General features: G+C 49.4%; 1 protein-coding gene across 3 annotated transcripts in view; it reads left to right on the forward strand.

Annotated features, from left to right (window-relative positions):
• RAP1GAP2 (RAP1 GTPase activating protein 2) overlaps positions 1-20,368 on the forward strand; it is a 219,598-nt gene that overhangs the window by 24,167 nt on the left and 175,063 nt on the right. For 2 of the 3 annotated variants that reach the window (XM_055322769.1, XM_055322798.1), the window contains one exon: positions 14,401-14,436. In XM_055322769.1, coding sequence (XP_055178744.1) covers positions 14,401-14,436 — 36 coding nt within the window. Of the gene's footprint in view, positions 1-10,229; positions 10,286-14,400; positions 14,437-20,368 lie in introns of those variants that run through there. The other variant, XM_055322786.1, reaches the window with a different exon arrangement.

Genomic DNA, 20,368 nt, shown 5'->3' on the forward strand with positions numbered 1-20,368 from the left:
ACTTAGTCTCTTTGTGCCCCAATTTTTCCATCTGTAAAATGGGGACAACATTAGCTTTCTTTCTTTCTTTCTTTCTTTCTTTCTTTCTTTCTTTCTTTCTTTCTTTCTTTCTTTCTTTCTTTCTTTCTTTCAAGATTTTATTTATTTATTCATAGAGACACAGAGAGAGAGGGGGGCAGAGGCACAGGCAGAGGGAGAAGCAGGCTCCATGCAGGGAACCCGACATGGGACTCCATCCAGGGTCCCCAGGATCACACTCCGAGCTGTAGGCGGCGCTAAACCACTGTGCCACCAGGGCTGTCTTTCTTTCTTTCTTTCTTTCTTCTTTCTTTCTTTCTTTCTTTCTTTCTTTCTTTCTTTCTTTCTTCTTTCTTCTTTCTTCTTTCCATTTCATTTCATTCATTTATTTATTTGACAGAGAGAGAGAGAGTACAAGCAGGGAGAGTGGTGTGCAGAGGGAAAGAGGGAAGCAGACTGCCCGCTGAGCAGGGAGCCTGTCCTGGGGCTGTATCCCAGGACCCCGAGATCATGACCTGAGCCAAAGGCAGATGCTTAACCGACTGAGCCCCCCTCCCCCTGCCTTTTTAAGATTTTATTTATTTGACAGAGAGAGAGAGTGCACACACACACACAAGCAGGGGAACAGCAGAGGGAGAAGGAGGAGTAGACTGCTTGCTGATGCGAGGCTGGATCCCAGGACCCCAGGGTCATGACCTAAGCCAAAGGCAGATGCTTCACTGACTGAGCCACCCAGCTACCCGCACTGGGTTATTTCTTTAGCGGTGACTGTAGTTCACCTACAGGTCCCCTATCCCCAAGTGAGGTGTTGGTCCAGGTTTTCACCATGCTGCAGGATCCAGCCCTGATTTCTCCCCCGTGTCTGCTTGTGATAACAGGAGGACCCTCAGTGTTTGGAGGCTGCTTAAGGGTGGGGAAGAGGGGGGCCTTGAGTGGAAAGGGCCTTTTCTGTCTCTATTTGTTGTGTCCTTCTTGAGTTAGCGCTGTTCCCTTCACAGAGGCAAGGGACAAGCATTTACGGAGATGTCCCAAGGCTGGGACTCCAGCAGCATTCCTCTGGGCCTGTGAGGGCAAACCCCACTAGGACCCCCATTTTTATTCAGGGGAATCGTGATAAGTGCATCTTGAGCATGCTGTGTTTGAGCTGTGGGGCTTTTTAAAAGTGTTTGGGGGTGCTCCATGCCTTTCCTTCATCCTCCACCTGCTTCCACCTGAGTCACTATTCATCTGACAGAAGGATCTCTCCCCAGCCCAGTTTGCCAGGCCCTGAGGAGGTATCTCAGGGTGTGCTTTCTTGGCCCAGGTTGGGGCTGCTCCTCACTTGGCACTGGCAGGGGCCCAGGAAGACTCTTGGTTTGCCGGAACCCAGCCTAGCCTTAGTTCCCATCTGGTCCCTCCCTCATGCTCTATAGGAACAGCAGGCTCATTAAAAGCAGGGCCTGTGGGTTTGAATTCTGCCCCTTGCACCTGCCAGCGCTATGACCTTGGGCAAGCTCCTTAATTTCTCTATGGCTCTATTTCCTCACCAGGAGAGAGGACATGGTTGTGGCAAGGCTTAAGTAAAGTAAGCGGTATGACATAACTGGTTCATGGGAGATTCTCGAGAAATGAGTGCAGTTATTCTTTACAGATGAAGAAAACGGAGGCAGAGGGCATTGGAGTAGGTTTCCCCTCAGCTATATTTGATGTGAGACCAGGACTGGAACCCATGTGTTCTGACACCAGGAGATAGTTGTGGCTTATCTCCTGCAGGACCTAGGATTCCCGCAGCCCCCAGTCCCTCATGCCAGGGGGCAGTAGGCTGCCATCCTAGAAATGCAAGCCAGCCACCCCTTTTTCTTCCTTTGCACTACCCAAAATTGCCTGCAGAGGGTGCTGATGCCCACATTCCAGCCCATTCAGGAGAGGCTCTGCTGGTGTAGGGGAGGGTTGGGAGTGACCCCACTGGACAGAGGGATCATGAAGAGCTGGCCCTGTGATCTCCTTTACTGAGATCTCCTTCAGATAGTTCCAGGGCCACCAAAGATAACAGGACTGTTGTCATGGATTTCTCACTGGCCCAGAGTCACCAGGGGAGTTTGTTAAGTGTGCAGATTCCCACTTTAGAATGATGGAATCAGAACTTGAGCAGTACCACTGGCTGACACATCTGTAGGTCTCTGCCGGGCACTTCTCTGAAGGCTTCATGCATAGTAGCTCATTTACCCCTCCCAGCAGTCCTCTGAGGTGGGTACTCTTATTGTCTCCATTTTATAGATGGGGAGTCTGGTCTGAGATACAGAGAAGTTGAGGGACTTGCCCTGGGTCACACTGCTAGTAAGCAGCAGGGCTGGGGTTTGAACCCAGGTTATTTTAAGCCCCAGGTGACTCTCATGCCCAGCGCCTTTGCAAACCTGGGCCTGTCCCCTTTCTGGTCTCCTTTAGCAAAATTTATTTGTCATTATTTTAAGTAGGGTTTATTGTGCTTTTCTTTTTCTTTCCTTTTTTTTTTTTAAGATATTATTTATTTATTTGACAGAGCATAAGCAGGGGGAGTGGCAGGCAAAGGCAGAGGGAGAGGGAGAAGAAGGGTCCCCGCTAAGCAAGCCTGATGTGGGGCTTGATCCTAGGACACTGAGCTGAGCTGAAGGCAGACGCCTAGCTGACTGAGCCACCCAGGTGCCCCTTTATTGTGCTTTTTCTTTTCTTTTTTTTTTTGCTTTTTCTAATTATAGAAGTATGCATGCTTATTTCAGAAAAGAGAAAATTCAAAAAAGCATAAAGAAGAAAAAAAATCATGATCCTTAGTCTCACCCCTTGAATGATATGGCATGGAATATAATATTTAGCTTGTTTTATTCCATTCAGAAATATACTGCAACTGTTTTCCCGTGTCATTACACGTACTTCTACAACTACTTTATATTGGCTGGAATATACTCGGTTGTTAGGAGCCACAATCTTTCTTGAACTTAACTTGTCTAATTTAGGTCATTCTCATAGTTTCACAGTTATGACAACACTGTACTGGAGACCCTCAAAAGTACAACTTGACACACAGCCCTGATTCTTTTCTTCTTGGGATGGTGTGGAATTGGGAACAGAATTGCTAGGTCAAAAGCATACATATGAAAAAACAAACCTCTTTATGAAAGCATAATATACATACAGAAAAGTGCACAGATTTTAAGTGTATGGGTGAATTTCAAAAAGTTGACACACCCATGTAAAACCAACACCCAGATCCAAAAACAGGCCTTGAAGTTTACTCCAGAAGCCACCTTGACATGCACATAAGGATTCTAATTTGTTTTTTTTTAATTAATTAATTAATTAATTAATTAATTTATTTATTTGAGACAGAGAGGCACAGACACAGGCAGAGGGAGAAGCAGGCTCCATTCCATGCAGGGAGCCAGAAGTGGGACTCAATCCTGGGTCACCAGGACCACATCCGGGACTGAAGGTGGCGCTAAGCCACTGAGCCACCGGGGCTGCCCAAGGATTCTAATTTCTGTTGTCAAATTTCCTCCAGCAAAGCTATATATTGGTTTCTTTTGAGTTTTCTTTTTTTTTTTCTTTTTAAAGATTTTATTCATTTATTCATGAGAGGCACAGAGAGAGAAAGGCAGAGACATAGGCAGAGAGAGAAGCAGGCTCCATGTAGGAAGCCCTATGTGAGGCTCAATCCCGGGATTCCGGGATCACACCTTGAGCCAAAGGAAGACGCTTAACCGCTGTGCCACCCAGGTGCCCCACCTTTGAGTTTTAAGATTAAAGCACAAGCTCTTTGCTTAAAAGAAGAGTGGATAGAAGGACCATTTGGAGTCAGGCAGTGAAAGAGAGATCCTGGGCTGCCTGCCCTTTCTGGAAAGAGACCAACTTCGCTTCAGAGTAGAAGAGGTGTCCCAGGACTGGGAGCACTGTTTGAGCTCCAAGTAGCTTAAGAAGTTTTTAAAGAAATGAGCCTTTGTAGTTGATACTGTTTCAGCTCTTGCTTGTTTTGTTTTTCCATTCATATACTTTTTTTAAAGATTTTATTTATTTATTCATGAGAGACACACACAGAGAGAGAGAGAGGCAGAGACACAGGCAGAGGGAGAAGCAGGCTCCATGCAGGGATCCCAACATGGGACTCGATCCCCAGTCTCCAGGACCACACCCTGGTCTGAAGGCTACGTTAAACTGCTGAGCCACCCGGGCTGCCCTCCATTCATATACTTAACATTTTTTTTCTTTAGCTTATAACATGTTCGTGGCAAAAAAAATAAAAATAAAAAAATCAATCAATCAATCAATCAAGCAGTACAAAAGGACTTAAAATGAAAAGTCCCTTCCCTCCAAATTTCAATTCTAGCCCTATTCTTCCGAGGTAACTAGTCTTGCTTGGACCATTGCTTATGTTCCATTCCAGAAATTGTTGAGGCACGTATAAGAATTTATTTATTTATTTAAGGGGCGCCTGGGGGGCTCAGTCAGTTGAGCACCTGACTCCTGATTTCGGCTCAGGTCGACTTTAAAGTGGTGAGATCAAGCTCATGCTGGCGTGGACTCTGCTTAAGATTCTTTCTCTGTGGGCAGCCCCAGTGGCACAGCAGTTTGGCACTGCCTGCGGCCCAGGGTGTGATCCTGGAGACCCAGGAGTCCACGTCGGGCTCCCTGCATGGGGCCTGCTTCTCCTTCTGCCTGTGTCTCTGCCTCTCTCTCTCTGTGTGTCTCTACGAATAAATAAGTAAAAAAAACTTTATTTTTTAAATGAGAACGGCTTTATTTTTTTATTTTATATATTTTATTTGTTTATTTGTATTTGCTGTTTCAAATAACGGTGTAATTAGCATGCATATGCATAGATCTTGTCTATGTATGAGTTTACATGTGGAATAAATCTCTAAAGACAAAACTCTGGCACAAAGGGTATGTGCACTTAAAAATTTTTTTTAAGATTTTATTTATTTATTTGTGACAGACACACACACACACAGAGAGAGAGAGAGAGAGAGGCAGAGACACAGACAGAGGGAGAAGCAGGCTCCATGCAGGAAGCCTGACGTAGGACTCGATCCTGGGTCTCCAGGATCACACTCCAGGCTGAAGGCGACACTAAACCGCTGGGCCACCAGGGCTGCCCTTGCACTTAAAATTTTGATAGATGTTGCCAAATAGCTACCTTAACGATGGGAGTCCTGTTTCCTTCTATCCTTGTACCATTGTCCAGGTTTGTTTGTTTCTTTTTAAAGATTATTTATTCATGAGAGACACACAGAGAGAAGCAGAGACATAGGCAGAGGGAGAAGCAGACTCCCCTTTGGGAGTCTGATCTGGGACTTGATCCCAGGACGCTGGGATCACGACTGGAGCCAAAGGCAGACACTTAACCACTGCGCCACCCAGGTGTCCCAATTTGATAGCTTTTTAGTCTGTAGCCACGCGTTGCTAGCAGTTCTTTTGGTAGCCTGGCAATACTGAGCCGATCAGAATAAACCCAACTGTCTTGACTCAGGGGCCTACTCTTGGGAGTCTGCTTTGCACTAGCACTGCTCTTGCAATCTTTTGTCATCGTCTTGCTTTTCAGAACTTGTGCAATGGGAAATTCAGTCTGGCCCTTGAGATAGTGTGTGTGGGGAAGTGATCAGTGCACAGTAAATCACAGTGCAGGTGTTAGACCTCATTTTGTCTCCATCTCAAGGTGTGGATTTCTAACTGATGAGTGTTTGCTGGCTCTGAATGCCATTGCACCCTGTTTTCCTGAAGATCAGAGTGTCCTTCTCTGCCACTGTCTTGTGTCCGCACTTGGCTTATGAAGGAAGCAGGGGTGAATATAGCCTCCCCTTTGGGAAAGGTCAGCTGAAGTCCCAAAAGAGTATGTGGCCTGCTGAGGGTGGTTCAAGTGGTCAAGGTGGGAGGAGAGCTGAGCCTCACCTGGTCCCTACTGGTGCCAGCTCCTGCTGTGTGGAGCAGGGGAGGATCTAGGCCAAATGATCTAGTGTCTGTTTCTCCAGGGGCATCTGTTTTCTGAGCTTCCCATAGCAGCTCCTCCCCATGCTTGTCTCCTCCTTCAGCTCCCACTAGTGGCTGTGAAGACAGAGCTATCGAAGTAGGGGAAACCACATTGCTGTTCCCTTCCTCCTGCCCCCAGGGGCCTATAGACACAGTGCAGGGGCTGTTGGCAGGGGCTTGAGCTTCTTCCTCCTCTGGTTCTAGCCGGTGTTCTCAGCTCCACATTTATCTAAAGCCTGGGGAGCTGGGTGGGTCCCCTGGAGCTCTGTCCCCTAGTTCCAAGTTCTGGTGGGAACTTGTCCCTCAGCTGGACCAGAAACACCCACAGGCCTCCCCCAGGGAAACCAGAGCCTTGAGACCTGGTGACCCCAAGTTGGCTCCATGGAAGAGGAAGGAGCAATGTCAGGAGAGGAGGAGTCTGTCTTGCCTGGTGGAGGCTCTTTCTTTCTTTCTTTCTTTTTTTTTTTTTTTAAGATTTTTTTAAAATTTATTTATGATAGACATAGAGAGAGAGTGAGAGAGAGAGAGAGAGAGAGAGAGAGGCAGAGACACAGGCAGAGGGAGAAGCAGGCTCCATGCAGAGAGCCCGACGTGGGACTCGATCCCAGGTCTCCAGGATCATGCCCTGGGCTGAAGGCAGGCGCTGAACCGCTGAGCCACCCAGGAATGCCCTGGAGGCTCTTTCTGACTTCATCCTTGGTTTCTCTTAGCTGTTGAGCTGTGCTGTGCTTTCAGGTCCTTAGTTTCCCTGTCTGTTAAATGGGCACTGCATGAATTGGGCCTTTGTATAGGTTCCAGAGTTAGTGGGGCAGGTTTGATCTGGTGATGGGCATTTGTCAGTGCAGATTATCATATAGAACAATGACTGATAACTTGGTTTCTGGAATCCAACCTAATTCTGCCACCATTGTGCTGGGCAAATTTTGTCAAGTTCCTTGACCTCTCTGTGCCTCAGTGTCCTCATCTGTAAAATGAGGGTAACAGTGGTACCATCTCAGAGGTGATGTGACAGTGAAAGAAGCGAAGTGGTTAGGTCAGTGCCACCCATCGTAAACTCCCAGATAGAGGCACTGCCCTTGGCTCCCCTGTCCCCATGGCTTGTTTTGTCTCCATTCTGACTGCCTGGCCATCTGAGTCAGCGGAGGTCTGGGAGGAAGCTGGGCTGTGCTTGGTGGGGGTGGGAGGGCTGGGCCTAGCTTACAAAGTGGTTCTCTTTTCTCTGACTCACAGTCTTTCCCAGAGAGTGCGTGGACCCCTCGTAGAAGAGGAACTGAGGGGTCAGAGCAGGGGCGATGGGGAGCTGAGTGGGACCCCAGAGGGGATGGGATTGTAGCAGGTGATAGTTAGAACGACTTCCATTATGGCATGGAGCCTGTCCTGAGTATTCAAATTCATTTGCAATCTTGTGAGTGTGGTGGCAGCCACCATATTACAGAGGGGGAAACTGAGGCCTCAGGTCAGGTTACTTGCTGGGGGTCACACGGCTCTAAAACTCGGGAGCCTGGAGCTGTGGAAGGGAGAGTGGAAGGTGCTCTAAATGGTTCTCACATCCCTCTAGAGCTCAGAGAGTAAAATATAAGTCATCTGGGAACTTCCCTTCTGTCTCTGTGGGCCCTTACTCTGAGGACTAAGAAGGGCGTGGGTCCATCTGGACTCTCCAAGGTTCCTGGATCTTAGTTGCTTCAAGGATGTTCAGGATGCTGTGGGTTCCATGTCTCTTCCTGCTGATGCCGCCAGGCAATTTCTACCCCTTGGCCAGGGGTCTGAATCCATTACTCCATCTTTTGTGGTTACCATGCAAGAGAACAGAACCCCTGGTGGGAGAATCCAGCCTCCAGGTGGCAGCAGCTGGAGCCTTGAAATGCTCCTTTCTGTCCGTTTTACAGACAGGGAAATTAAGGACCTGAAACTCCTGCCTATCTGGTCTCTGGGCCACCCTGCTGACCTTCAGATGCTTGGGGCTGGGCCTGGGCCTGCATCCTTACTGGGTTGTGGCCTCTTCCCTCGGTATTCACCTGAGTGTGTCTGTAGACTATGAGGGCCTGCATGAGAGCAGCTCTCAGCTGCCTCTTACCCTGGAATAAGATGTTGGATCTCATGAAAGCATGGTTGTGTGTGTGTACAGATAAGACTAGATGATGGGTGGTTGGAAGTGCCCAAGCTTGTTGGTATAACCCCACTTCATACTCTCCCACATGAAAGAATGTCAGATGATGTGCTCCAGTGATGGGTTCACTATGAACTCTCTCTAATTGATAAAAAAGTAAGTAATTTGCAATAAGAATTGTGTTATTAGTAACCTACATGGCACCCAGGCCTGGGCTCTCACCTGGTGCTGTCTGTACTTAGTACAGTGCTTGGCCTGGAATTGGAGTTGGTGTGATGACGGAGCAGGCTGAGTGGGCTTTTCTCCACTGTACTCTTACACCCACCAAGCTCTTTATCTTAGACTTCCTCAATGGAGAGTGGGATAAATCCAACTCATGTTGGATTTAGGAATAATGGGATATATTTCTGGCCCTTAGCTCTGGGAGTGAGGTCTGCTGAGTTCTCCTGCTCACTCCTGAGCTAGTCACTGTGGCCAGCAGGGTGGGTGCCCTGGTCAGCCAGGCTGGCAAGATGCTCCCTCTGGGGGTGGATGGAGCACAGAGCTGTTTTACTCAGAGGGAGACCAAACAGATGCAGGGCAGGCAGGACCCAAGGCATCCATGCTGTTTGCTGAGCCTCCCCTGGATGTCGGGTGGGTGCAGTGTGGGAAGACGTCTGGGTGTGGAGGGGACATCTAGTGGGAAGCTAGTGGTCTGACGCAACCCCAGAGGGTGGGCCACACCATCCTTCCTTTCCTGGTGAAGGTGGGGTGGAGGATGTGGCTGAACCAAGGACCACCATGCTCCTGCTGAGAGGCCAGCTGCCTTAGAGAAAAAGACCTCACACTTGCCACTCACAGATCAGAACTGGGTCAGGCCATGAAGCTGTACCTGTGGCCCATAGCCTTCCCTGCTATGGAGGAGTCAAGAAAATAGAAATGCCTGTGCCCTTTGTCCATGACCTGGGGTGGCCCTCTGGTACCACAGCACATGTCTGATGCTCAGAGTGGCATTGGGCCCCAAACAGGAAACCGTGGGGAGGGTGGGCCATTGAGAAGGGCCATGGTAGCCCTGTTTCCCTTTCTTCACTGCTTGGGGCAGGGTATGGGCCTGGTGCCCTGCTAGCACATGTGCCATGCCTGTCCTTGGGCTGTCATTAGTGAGCACCTACTGTATATCTGGGATGGTCCGCATGGGTTCATGTAGAGACAAGGGCTAGCCTTGAGTTCCAGCAGGAAAGAAACATACTTCCACACACGTGCTGCTCTCCTACCTCCACTCCTGCCAGCGAGAAGTGTGACATTGCTGACCTGGGATCTGTGCTTGTGCTTGTGTATGTGTGAATGCACCTTGTGGGCATGTGTACAGTCTAAGCTTGTGCCTGGGTGTGTGCACATGGGTCTGCATCCATGCACGAGCCTGTCTTCTGGGGAGTTACGTGGACACGAGGTCTGTGTGCAGGTGTCTCCATCGAGGTCTGTATCACCTAGCATATTAATGTGCAGTGTTTGCATGCGTGTGTATGTGGGTGTCTAAGGACACTTATATGAACATACCTGTGTGCATCTGTGGGTCCTGTGCATGTATATATATGCACACATGTGTGTGCTTCCATGCTGCTGGGAGTGTGTGTGGACTTATGTCTGCAAGTGTCTAGGAGTGGGGCTGATTTAGCTGGTGTGTGCTGAGCCAAGGTGGGGCAGGAAGGCAGCCCTAGGGAGTGAGTATGAAGGGCTTGTGTGCAAGCCTCCTGAGCCTTCCAGCAGGCTCTTTCTCTTCCTCACAGGCACTCTTGTGAGAATCCTCCACCTTCCTTTGGGTTCTGGGAAGCCAGGGCTCTGTGCGACCCAGCTGCCAACTCGGGCTATGGTGCAATCTGCTACCCGAACGCCTTCCGGAGCTGTGGGTTCCTCTGGGCGTGGGGAAACTGCCCTCTACAGACTCCCCTGTTGTCTCCTTGCCTCCTGGAGGGCAGGGCACACCCCCAACCCTGCGGCCTCACCCACAGGAAGTGCTGGGGTTGGGGGACAAGCAATGGGGGAGGTGCTACACTGGGCGTCCCGCCCTAAGCCTGTGGCCCCACTGACCCAGCTGCACCACAGCCCTTTTGTCAACAGCTCCTGAGACATCACTAGGACGTGGGGCCCCGCGGCCACAACCATGTTTGGCAGGAAACGCAGCGTCTCCTTTGGGGGCTTTGGATGGTAGGTAACAGAGGGGGGGCAGTTGAAGGGATGGGAGTGAATCTCTCTGGGAAGTCTTGGATCTACTGTGACTGCCCGTGGGAGCGCAAGAGTGGCAGGCTCGGGTTGTGCCTGGGTGGGTAGGGTGGCATTTCAGATGCCAGGGCTGGATGGAGATGGTGGGGTATCAGACACTAAGTTTCTTCTCACTGTCCCTGGAGTACGATCTAGGTGTGCGCAAGACTGCATGGCTGTGGTTGAATGTGTGTGTCTGTGTCATGTTCCCATGTATGTGAGGTGCCTCTGTGATGATTGTGGGTGTGTGTGTGGCTTGTCTGCAGCTGCCAGTCTGTGCGGCCGTGTATGAAGTGTGTGCCTGGCCGGGTAGGTGTGTTATGGATGTGTTATGGATGTGAGCATGTGTGTACTCTGGATTTCCAAGAAGGTAGGCTGCAGCTCTGTTCTTTTGTAGCTTTGTGGGCTCTCTTGTCTTTGCATGTGTGCCATGCTCCTGTCTGTGTCGTCTCTGTATGTGACTTTGGGGGCTTCTGTGGCCCACTGCACCTTTGGGCTGCCTCCTCTGTGGGGGTGACCTGTGAGGGGAGGGGCAGACCTGTCTCCTGAGGTCCCTCCCCCCGCCCCACCCGGCAGCCAATCCCAGCTCTGTCCAAGCCTGCATAGTTGGCTTTGTGCTCGTCTCTTGCCTGGCCCTTGGGGCCACTTTTTGCCACTGAGCTTTTTTTTTTTTTTTTTAAGATTTTATTTATTCATTCAGAGAGAGCGAAGAGAGAGGCAGAGACACAGGCGGAGGGAGAAGCAGGCTCCGTACAGGGAGCCCGACGCGGGACTCGATCCCGGGTCTCCAGGATCACACCCCCAGGCTGCAGGCGGCGCTAAACCACTGCGCCACCGGGGCTGCCCGCCACTGAGCTTCTGTGTGGGACAAGGGAGAGGCTCTTTCTCCCCAGGGGGCCAGAAAATGGGGAGACTGAGGTCAAAGACTTGTCTCTGGCTCCCAGCTGCTGGCAGCTTCTCCTCTGTTGGGGAACGGGGTCTAGTGGTTTTCATTATCGGTTTCCTTTTAGCTTCTGGATCTGGGGTGTTGTCAAAGAAGAAAGAGGTTCCCACTGCTGCAGGGGGTGCCCTGGTGTGGAGGCTGGTGGCTGACTGGGGGTCGCACAGGGGCTGGGGGATGGAGTGGGCGGGCTCTGCCCCTCTGACCGGTTATGCTTCTGTGTGGGTGCAGTGTCTGACTGCCCTTCCCTTCTCCCTGAAGGCACTTGGCCACCCATCCTGCGGCAGGAAGGATTGTGGGTGCTCCATGCTTGGCAGATGGGGAGAGTGAGGAGGAGATCGTGCTAGAGCTGGCACAGTGTGGCCTGGTGCCTGCTCACAGACCCTCTCTGACGCCCGGGTCAAGGAGTTGCTGTCCTGAGTGTGGGCTCTCGGTTCGAAATACCTTGTCTGCTTCCCAGTCAGGCTGACTGGGATCGCTACAGGGCAAGGTCCAGGCCATGAGAGAGTTTCCACTGAGAGCCATGCTTCTCAGGAGGCATGGAACAGACCGAGGAACTGTGTATGGTGCATTGCACATGCGTAATACGTGCTTCTAGGATGACTGAGTGACGTTTTGTCCAGGACAGGCATTTGGTTAGGGGCTCATTGAGTTTGAGGAGACAGCAGGGCTTCCTGGTGGGGTTGGAGGGTTAGAGTAGGCATTGTCTGGAGACGACCGGAGACTGACGTGCAGATAGCTAGAGCCCTGGTCCACTCCAGGTGGGGGACAGCGTCTTGAGGGCTGGTGTTCTAGGAGCTCCATTGGATGCCAGGGTGGATGACCAGTAGCATCTGGGGTAGACAAGGTGAGGAGAGGGAATGGCATGGGGCAGGTGGGTGGTGGGGAGTCGGAAGGGGCCCAGAGAACCTAGGGGGTTTGGCTTTCTAAAAAGAGAAAAGCCCAGTGTTGCAGGCTCTGCTCTGTGTCTTGTGTCAATGTAGCTGAGGCCAGCAGCCCTGGCCTCCCAGGGCCACACCCCAGCGTGGAAACCCTGTGGACAGAGCGTTAGGTAGGTGTGGATGTGGGTGCTGGGCCAGGGGTTGCTGTGACCCACAGCGCCACCGCGTGGTGTGCTGGTTGGGTTGAGAGGGTGCCATACCAGAGGGCCCGGTTCTAGTACTGACTCCACCTTGACTCATTGAGGAACTCAGACAGGATACTTCCCCTCTCTGGCTCTCAGTTTCCCCATGTAGGGGATTTCCACCTTATACACAACGTAAGGATGTTGTAAGAAATAAAAGAGGGGATCCCTGAGTGGCGCAGCGGTTTGGCGCCTGCCTTTGGCCCAGGGCGCGATCCTGGAGACCCGGGATCGGGTCCCGCGTCGGGCTCCCGGTGCATGGAGCCTGCTTCTCCCTCTCCCTCTGCCTGTGTCTCTGCCTCTCTCTCTCATTCTGTGTGACTATCATAAATAAATAAAAATTAAAAAAAAAAAAAAAAAAAAAAGAAATAAAAGAGATTCCTTGAGAAGATGTAAAATGTAAGAGCTTATTGTTAGGAGTTACAATTAGGTAGTTTTCGGCTACAAATATTATAATAGAATGTGGAGATCTCCCTCCTGGATTCACCCTACCCCCCATTTGGGGGCTGAATGGGAGAGGAGTACCACCTGCATGCCAGAGGGATCAGGGGTCCTATGAGACCTTTGAGGACAGGTTGTGGAGGCTCCATGGAAAGGGGCCTAGGATGCAGTGGGGAAGAAGCTGGGAGGGACCTGGGGCGGGAGCCCTAGGGTATGGCTTGTTTTGCTGCTGGGAACTGGTATTAGAGGTGCTGAGAGTTTACTCAGAGCAAAAGGATCCCACCTCCCAGCTCAAGGGCTTGGTGCTGACCTGCGATTACTGGGGCAGCTCTGTGTCCTTCCTATGTAGCCCCTGACACTGCTCCTGTCCCTGTGCTGCCCTAGTAGTCGCCTGGATAGGAAGCTTGTGGCTAAGCTGGCTGACTGCATGGGGTGGCTGAACGATCTTTCCAGGGTTTCAAGCATCCTGGATTTTGTACTCATGGTCATGATGACGTGGTGGTGGTGACACTGAAGGTGGTGGTGACACAGGGGGGTGGTGGGGGTACTGATGATGGTGGTGACATGGGGTGTGGTGACACTGATGGTGATGGTGACAATAGTGTTGACATCGCGGTGGTGGTGACAGTGAAGGTGATGGTGACACAGGTGGTGGTGGTGACACAGGCGGTGGGGACACTGAGTGGTGGGACACTGATGACGGTGATGGTGACATGGGGTGTGGTGACACTGATGGTGATTGTGACAGCAGTGGTGTTGATGACATGGTGGTGATCGTGACATTGGTGGTTATGACCCCTAAATAAGAGGAGACACTGACAAGTGGGAATCTAGCCCACCTTTCTGTCTCTCGAGAGAGGAAGGGGCCTCTTTTACCAGCCATAAGGGCTGACATATGCAGAGGGTAAAAATAGAAGCTTAGCAGCACTGCCTTGTCTTCCAGCAAGGGTGGGTGCAGGCTGGGGTGGAGGAGCTGGCTGCCAGGACAGTCTGCCGTAAATGTGATCTTCCTTGCTCTGAGCTGCATGCATGACAGATCCCACTTGCCCATGCACCATGGAGTCTGCTTTTGGGTTCTGTCTCAGGAGTGGGGTCTGTCGCCTCGCATGGACTGGCAGCTTCCAGGATAGGAGGGTCCCTGGTGCTGGCATCTTTCTAAAGCAGAAGCCTAGGAAATATCAATGTGTTGAATGTTTAACTGCTAATGACTGATGAAGCTGGTTTGCAGAGTTCTCTTGAGGAGTGGGGGTAATGAAAGGAGATGCTATATACACAGTGCTTGGGATTTCTGGGTGTGCAGTCAGAACCTGGATTCTGGCTGGGCCAGTCATGTTATCCATATCTCTAAAATGGGAAGAATAACAGTACCTGGCTCATGGGGTTATGTGTGGCTCCCTCCCTTTCTGGGCTGGAGGAGAGCTCCCCTATGTAGGGACTGTCCCCTGCAGGATCCTGTTGGTTTGGTAATCTGGACTGGCCCAGGGACCTCCCCTGCAGATGGGGTGGGGGAGCCTTCAGCCTCAGCACTGACCGCAGACTTTGTTTTTCTCTCGGCAGGATCGACAAGACCATGCTGGCGAGCCTAAAGGTCAAGTAAGTAGCCATTTCCCATTGTGTGCCAATCAGAGATGATGGTAGTCCAGAGCACCTCTGGGGCCCTTATGTCCCCCTGGACTGTGGGAAACATGCACGGGGCTGTTGGATTTGTCAGATTCTCCATCTCAGTCTTAGGGGTTTAGGATTGGAGAGGTTGGACCAGGCTCTTGATTCCTAAGACATCTGGAGAAAGGCAGATGCTGGAATGGAAGCAGCAGGTGCCAGGTCGATGGTAATGTGTGTATGTTTTAGGTTGTAACTTGGTGTAAGGAAGATAATTATATTTCCTATCACTGTGGTTATTACATGAAGCCTCCAGTCCATCAAGCTTTCTGAAATTTCTACCTACCTGGAAAATTGTGCCACATAATTCTAGAACCTCATAAAATACCCCAGTGTGTGCGTGCCTGTGTGTGCGTGTGTGTATGTGTGTATGCATGTGCCTGTGCTTGGGCACATATGTGTGGTCAGTTGGGCATTGAGTCATATGTCACCAGACAAACGTCATCCTGAGAGCCCAGCCCTGGGGCTCTCTGAGGCTTCAACACCAGATTTGGGGTCTGGGAATTGCCTGCTGCGCTTGGCTTTATGTCTGCTTGTCTGTATGGGAAGCTCTGAGTAGACATATCTCTCCTAGAACCTCCAACTCCTCTTCCATCACCATCTTTGCTCCTTTTCCATGTGTGTTTCTGGCCAAACCATTTTGTTTGCATCCTGATCCCCTTTCTTCCTACAGACTAAAAAAAATCAGCTTTTATCTTCATTCCTTCCCTGGACAGTGAGTACTGACCAACCATCTGCTCCAATTGAGTGACTTGAAAAGGAGGGAAATTCTAGGAGGAAAAAGTAGCATTGGTCACTAGCCCACAATATTATTCTGCCATATGTGAATTAGCTTGTGCATGAAAAATTTCTCCAATGAGTGTTCTTCTTCAGAGGCAGCTTTTCCCACTGGCAGCATTCCATCTCAGCTGAAAGGTTTTCCAGGCCGGCCTCCCTCTGCCATGCCATTTAGTTGCTAGCACTGGCTGTGTATGCCCTGGATACAGGTCACTGGGCAAAGCACAGCCAGTCTTGAGGATTGGAATATAGAGGGTGAGGCTTCCCACTATAATCTTTTACTCAGAAGGGTAAGGGTGAACAGTTAGCAGGGAAGGGATGTATGACAAACAGTCCCTGCATTCTGAGAGCTTTTTGTCTCTCTGTAGACTTGGTGCCAGAGGTGCAGTGGGAGCAGTCTTGGAAGACTGCCAGGACGAGGTAACTTCTATAGCAGTTCTTGAAGATGGGATGGGACAATGGGTACACCTGTGCCTATGATGGTTGGCATGAGGGTGTGTGTGTAATAGTACAGCTCAGTGTTCAGGGCAAGTCACTCCTGGGCAAGATATTTAACTTCTCCAGACTTCAGTTTTTGTATCATTTGTCCAGTGGGCAAAATGATGTTGGATTTTCCTAGAGCTTCTTTTTTTTTTTAATTTTTTTATTTATTTATGATAGTCACACACAGAGAGAGAGAGAGAGAGGCAGAGACATAGGCAGAGGGAGAAGCAGGCTCCATGCACCGGGAGCCCGACGTGGGATTCGATCCGGGGTCTCCAGGATCACGCCCTGGGCCAAAGGCAGGCGCCAAACCGCTGCGCCACCCAGGGATCCCTTCCTAGAGCTTCTTATCTACAGATTGAGGTTTAGGCATGAGAGAGGGTTACTAAGGGATGCAGAGTGGTAGGACTGTTTCTTTTGGTGTTATTTTGGGTTCCTAGTTCAGTTTCACAAGCATTTATTGAGGGCCTATTTAACTGGTAAAGATAATGTAGGTAGGGGCACCTGGGTGGTTCAGTGATTGAGCATCTGCCTTTGGCTCAGGTCGTGATCCCAGGGTCCTGGGATCAAGTCTCGCATCGGGCTCTCCACAGGGAACTTGCTTTTCCCTCTGCCTGTGTCTTTGCCTCTCTCTCTTTGTCTCTCATGAATAAATAAAATCTTAAGAAAAAAAAAAGATGGTGTATGTAAAACCTGGAAGGGAGCTAGTTACAAGGTGGCTGAGGGAACTGGCAAATTTTGAGATTGGGACCCCGGTGGGTATCTGGGGTACACTTTGAGTGCTTTAGTCCTGGGGAGGTGGTGTTGAGATGGTTGTTTGGGACAGTATGTAGGACTGTGTTCTTACTTGTGCTTGGTTAAGAGTCTTCTGATTGCAAGAAAGAAAAAAACTCAGTGTGATCTGGTTAAACAAAAAATTACAGAAAAGATCCCAGGGTATCTCAGGGAACCCAGGGGAGGAGGTGGAGCTAGAGTTCAGGAAGGCTTGAACAGGACCTGGAAACCCTCCAAAACCCTCAAAATCCCAGCTGGTTTCTTTGCAGTAATTGCTAAACTGATCCTAAAATTCATACGGAAATTTAAGGGTAATCTTGAAAAAGAATAACAAAGTTCGTGGACTGTACTTCCTGATTTTGAAACTTACTACAAGTCTATAGCAATCAAGACAGTTTGGTACTGGCGTGAGGATAGCTGTATAGATCAATGAAATAGAATTTAGAGTCCAGAAATAAACCCTCACATTTGCGGTCAGTGGATTTCCAACAAGTGTGTCGTGACCATTCAATGAAGAAACATAGCTTTTCAACAAATGGGTGCTGGGACAACTCTACCCACATACAAAAGAATGAAATTGAGACCCTCTCTCATACCATATATGAAAATTAACTTAAAATGGATCAAATATCTAAATGTAAGAACTAAAACTATACAACACTTAGAAGAAATCATGGATGAACATTTTTGTGACTTTGAATAAGGCAATGATTTCTTAACAGTGACACCAAAAGCATAGCAATGACAACAGGAACAGCACGTTGATAAATTGGACTTCATCAAAATGAAAAACTTTTGTGTAACAAAGGACACCATCAAAAAAGTAAAAAGGCAACCACAGGGTGGGAGAAAATATTTGCAAATCACGTATCTGATAAGGGACTCATATCTAAGATATATAAAGAACCATTTCAATTCAATAATACAAAGACAACACACTTAAAACATGGGCAAAGGATTTGAATAGACATTTCTCCAAAGAAAGTATATGAATGGACAGTAAGTACATGAAAAGATGTTCAGCATCATCAGCCACAGGGAGATGCATATCAAAGCCATGGTGAGCTACTCCTTTATAGCCTCTAGGATGACTATAATCAAAAAGAAGATGATGACAAGCATTGGTGAGGATGGGGAGAAACTGGAATCTGCATGCCCTTATATATGCTGCTACTGGGAACGTAAACTCGTGAAGCTGCTTTGGGAAACACTCTGGCAGTTTCTTAAAAGGTTAAACATCAGGCGCCTGGGTGGTTCAGTCGGTTGTGTCTGCCTTCAGCTCAGGTTGTGGTCCTGGGGTCCTGGGATTGAGCCCCACATTATGCCCCTGCTCAGCAGAGAACCTGCTTCTCCCACTCTGCCTGCTTCTCCCCACTGCTTGTGCTCTCTCTTGCTCTCTTTCTCTCAAGTAAATAAATAAAATCTAAAAAATAAAAAAAAGTTAAACATAGAGTTACCAAATGACCAGCAGTTCCTTTCTGAGATATATACCCAAGAGAAATAAAAATATATGTTTGTATAGAAACTTGTAACATGAATGTTTATAGCATTATTAATAATAACCCAACGTGGAAACAACCCAAAAGTTCATCAGCAGATGGATGGGTAAACAAAATGTGACATATCAATTCCATGGCATGTTATTTGGCCATCAAAAGAAATCAGATATTGATACATGTTACAACATAGATGAACTTTGAAAACATCATGCTAAGTGAAAGCCACAAAACACCACATACTGTATGATTCCATTTATACTGAGTGTCTAGAACAAGCAAATTCATAGAGATAGAAAATAGACTCATGGTTTCCTAGGGCTGGGGAGGTTGTTGGGGAGAATAAAGGGAGAGTGCTTGCTAAAGAAGCCTCTCTGTGAGATGGTGTAAATATCCTGGGGCTAGATAGTGGTGCTGGTGGCACAACTTTGTGAATATATTAAAAACCATTGGATTGTATACTTTAAAATGGTGAATCATATGATATATAAATTACATCTCAGTGCAACCTAAAAAAGAGAAAGAATCTTACTGGCCCAGCTCGGATCATTGTGTAACCCTGGACCAGTCAGTTTCTCTGGAGGGATGGGGTTTTATGGATAATATATGGCTGCTGTGGTCATCACTCTATGTGAGAGGAGTTCGTTCTCAGAGAGGAAGGGTGGATTGTGGGCTGGGCAAACACCATAAGAGGTTTTATCTAGCTGCCCCCACTGCCCTTGGCACTAAAAGGGAGTTTTTTTTTTTTTATTAAAGATTTTATTTATTTGACAGAGAGAGTACAAGCAGGGGGAGTGGCAGAGGTTGAGGGAGAAGCAGACTCCCTGCTGAGTAGGGAGCTTGACTTGGGGCTCCATCCCAGGACCCTGGGATCATGACTTGAGCCAAAGACAGATGTTTAACCAACTGAGCCACCCAAGTACCCCTAAAATGAGCTCAAAGAATGTACCCATTCTTCCATCCTTCTTCCTCCCCCCACTGGTGGTACCTAATACGGGGCTCTGCCTGGATGTCCAGGATGCGGCTCTGCACACTGATGTGTCCATTAGGCAGCCAGCTACACAGGCTACAGCTCTCCTAGGCACCAACATGCCACCTCCATCTGCCTCTGCTAGGTAAGATACCTTTTTGTCTACTAGGGTAGCCCATTGGCCTCACAGAGCACCAAACCCCCTCTGGGCAGTGGCCTATGCTCCCAGTTGCTTTGGCTCCTTCTCCAGGGACTTGGTACTCTCCACACAATCAGCCACCTACCTCCTGGAGGCCACACAGCTCTGAAGATGGGGGTTCTGGCCCTGGCACTGTTGGAGCACTTATGTGTGCTAACTTGTCACCTGTTGCACAGTTTCCCTGAGGTTTCACAGCCACCTTCTGAAGCGGTTGCCACTACTCTACATGTTAAAATGGAGGCTCAGAGAGGTTAGGACACCTGGCTAAGATCATGGAGCTGGGGTTTGAGTGCAGGTCTGTACTTCATGGCTGGTGTAGTCTAGGCTGGAGCGGAGTAGTTCTCAGCACCTCCCCTACTCCCTGCTTTCCCACTCTTGTTCCCCCTCATATGCTTGGAGGTATGTACATAGTCTGTGGCCCTTAGCCACAGCATGCACCTCTGCCTTCAAAGCACATGCCCTTGCTGGAGGCAGGGTTCGGTGGCATCTCTGGTGCCTGAATGATGCAGCCTCTCACAGGCAAGCAGTGCAGGGGGCATGGAACACATGGGAACACTGGAAGGGGGTGGTGGCAGTGCACAAGAATCCTTTAGGTACCACCAAAATGTTCTAGAACCTTCTGGGTCTGCTCCCTAGTCAATTCCTCTTCTACACCCAGAGCAGGTGCTGAGAGTTTGCTGGGTTGTCAGGATGGGGGAGCTTGCTGTTGTAGGGGATTAGAACACCGCATCAGTTCAGCTCACAATTACTAGGCACTTACGTTATTTTTTTTTTTTAAATTTTTTAAAAAATTTTATTTATGATAGTCATCAGGGAGAGAGAGAGAGAGAGAGAGAGAGAGAGAGAGAGAGGCAGAGACACAGGCAGAGGGAGAAGCAGGCTCCATGCAGGGAGCCCGACGTGGGATTCGATCCTGGGTCTCCAGGATCGCGCCCTGGGCCAAAGGCAGGCGCTAAACCGCTGCGCCACCCAGGGATCCCAGCACTTACGTTTTAAGCCCAAAGCCAGGCCCTGGGATTGGTGGGGAAACAAATATGAAACAGACACATCTTTGTTGGTGAAAGCTTACAGCCCTGCTCTGCAGGCATACATTTGGACAGACAGTTGCAGTGGAATGTGATGAGGGCTAGCAGAGATACCCTTTGAGAGGATGGAAGGGGTTTCCTA

The sequence above is a fragment of the Nyctereutes procyonoides genome, unplaced genomic scaffold (assembly GCF_905146905.1).
Source record: "Nyctereutes procyonoides isolate TBG_1078 unplaced genomic scaffold, NYPRO_anot_genome, whole genome shotgun sequence".
In the NCBI taxonomy this organism is placed as follows: Eukaryota; Metazoa; Chordata; class Mammalia; order Carnivora; family Canidae; genus Nyctereutes; species Nyctereutes procyonoides.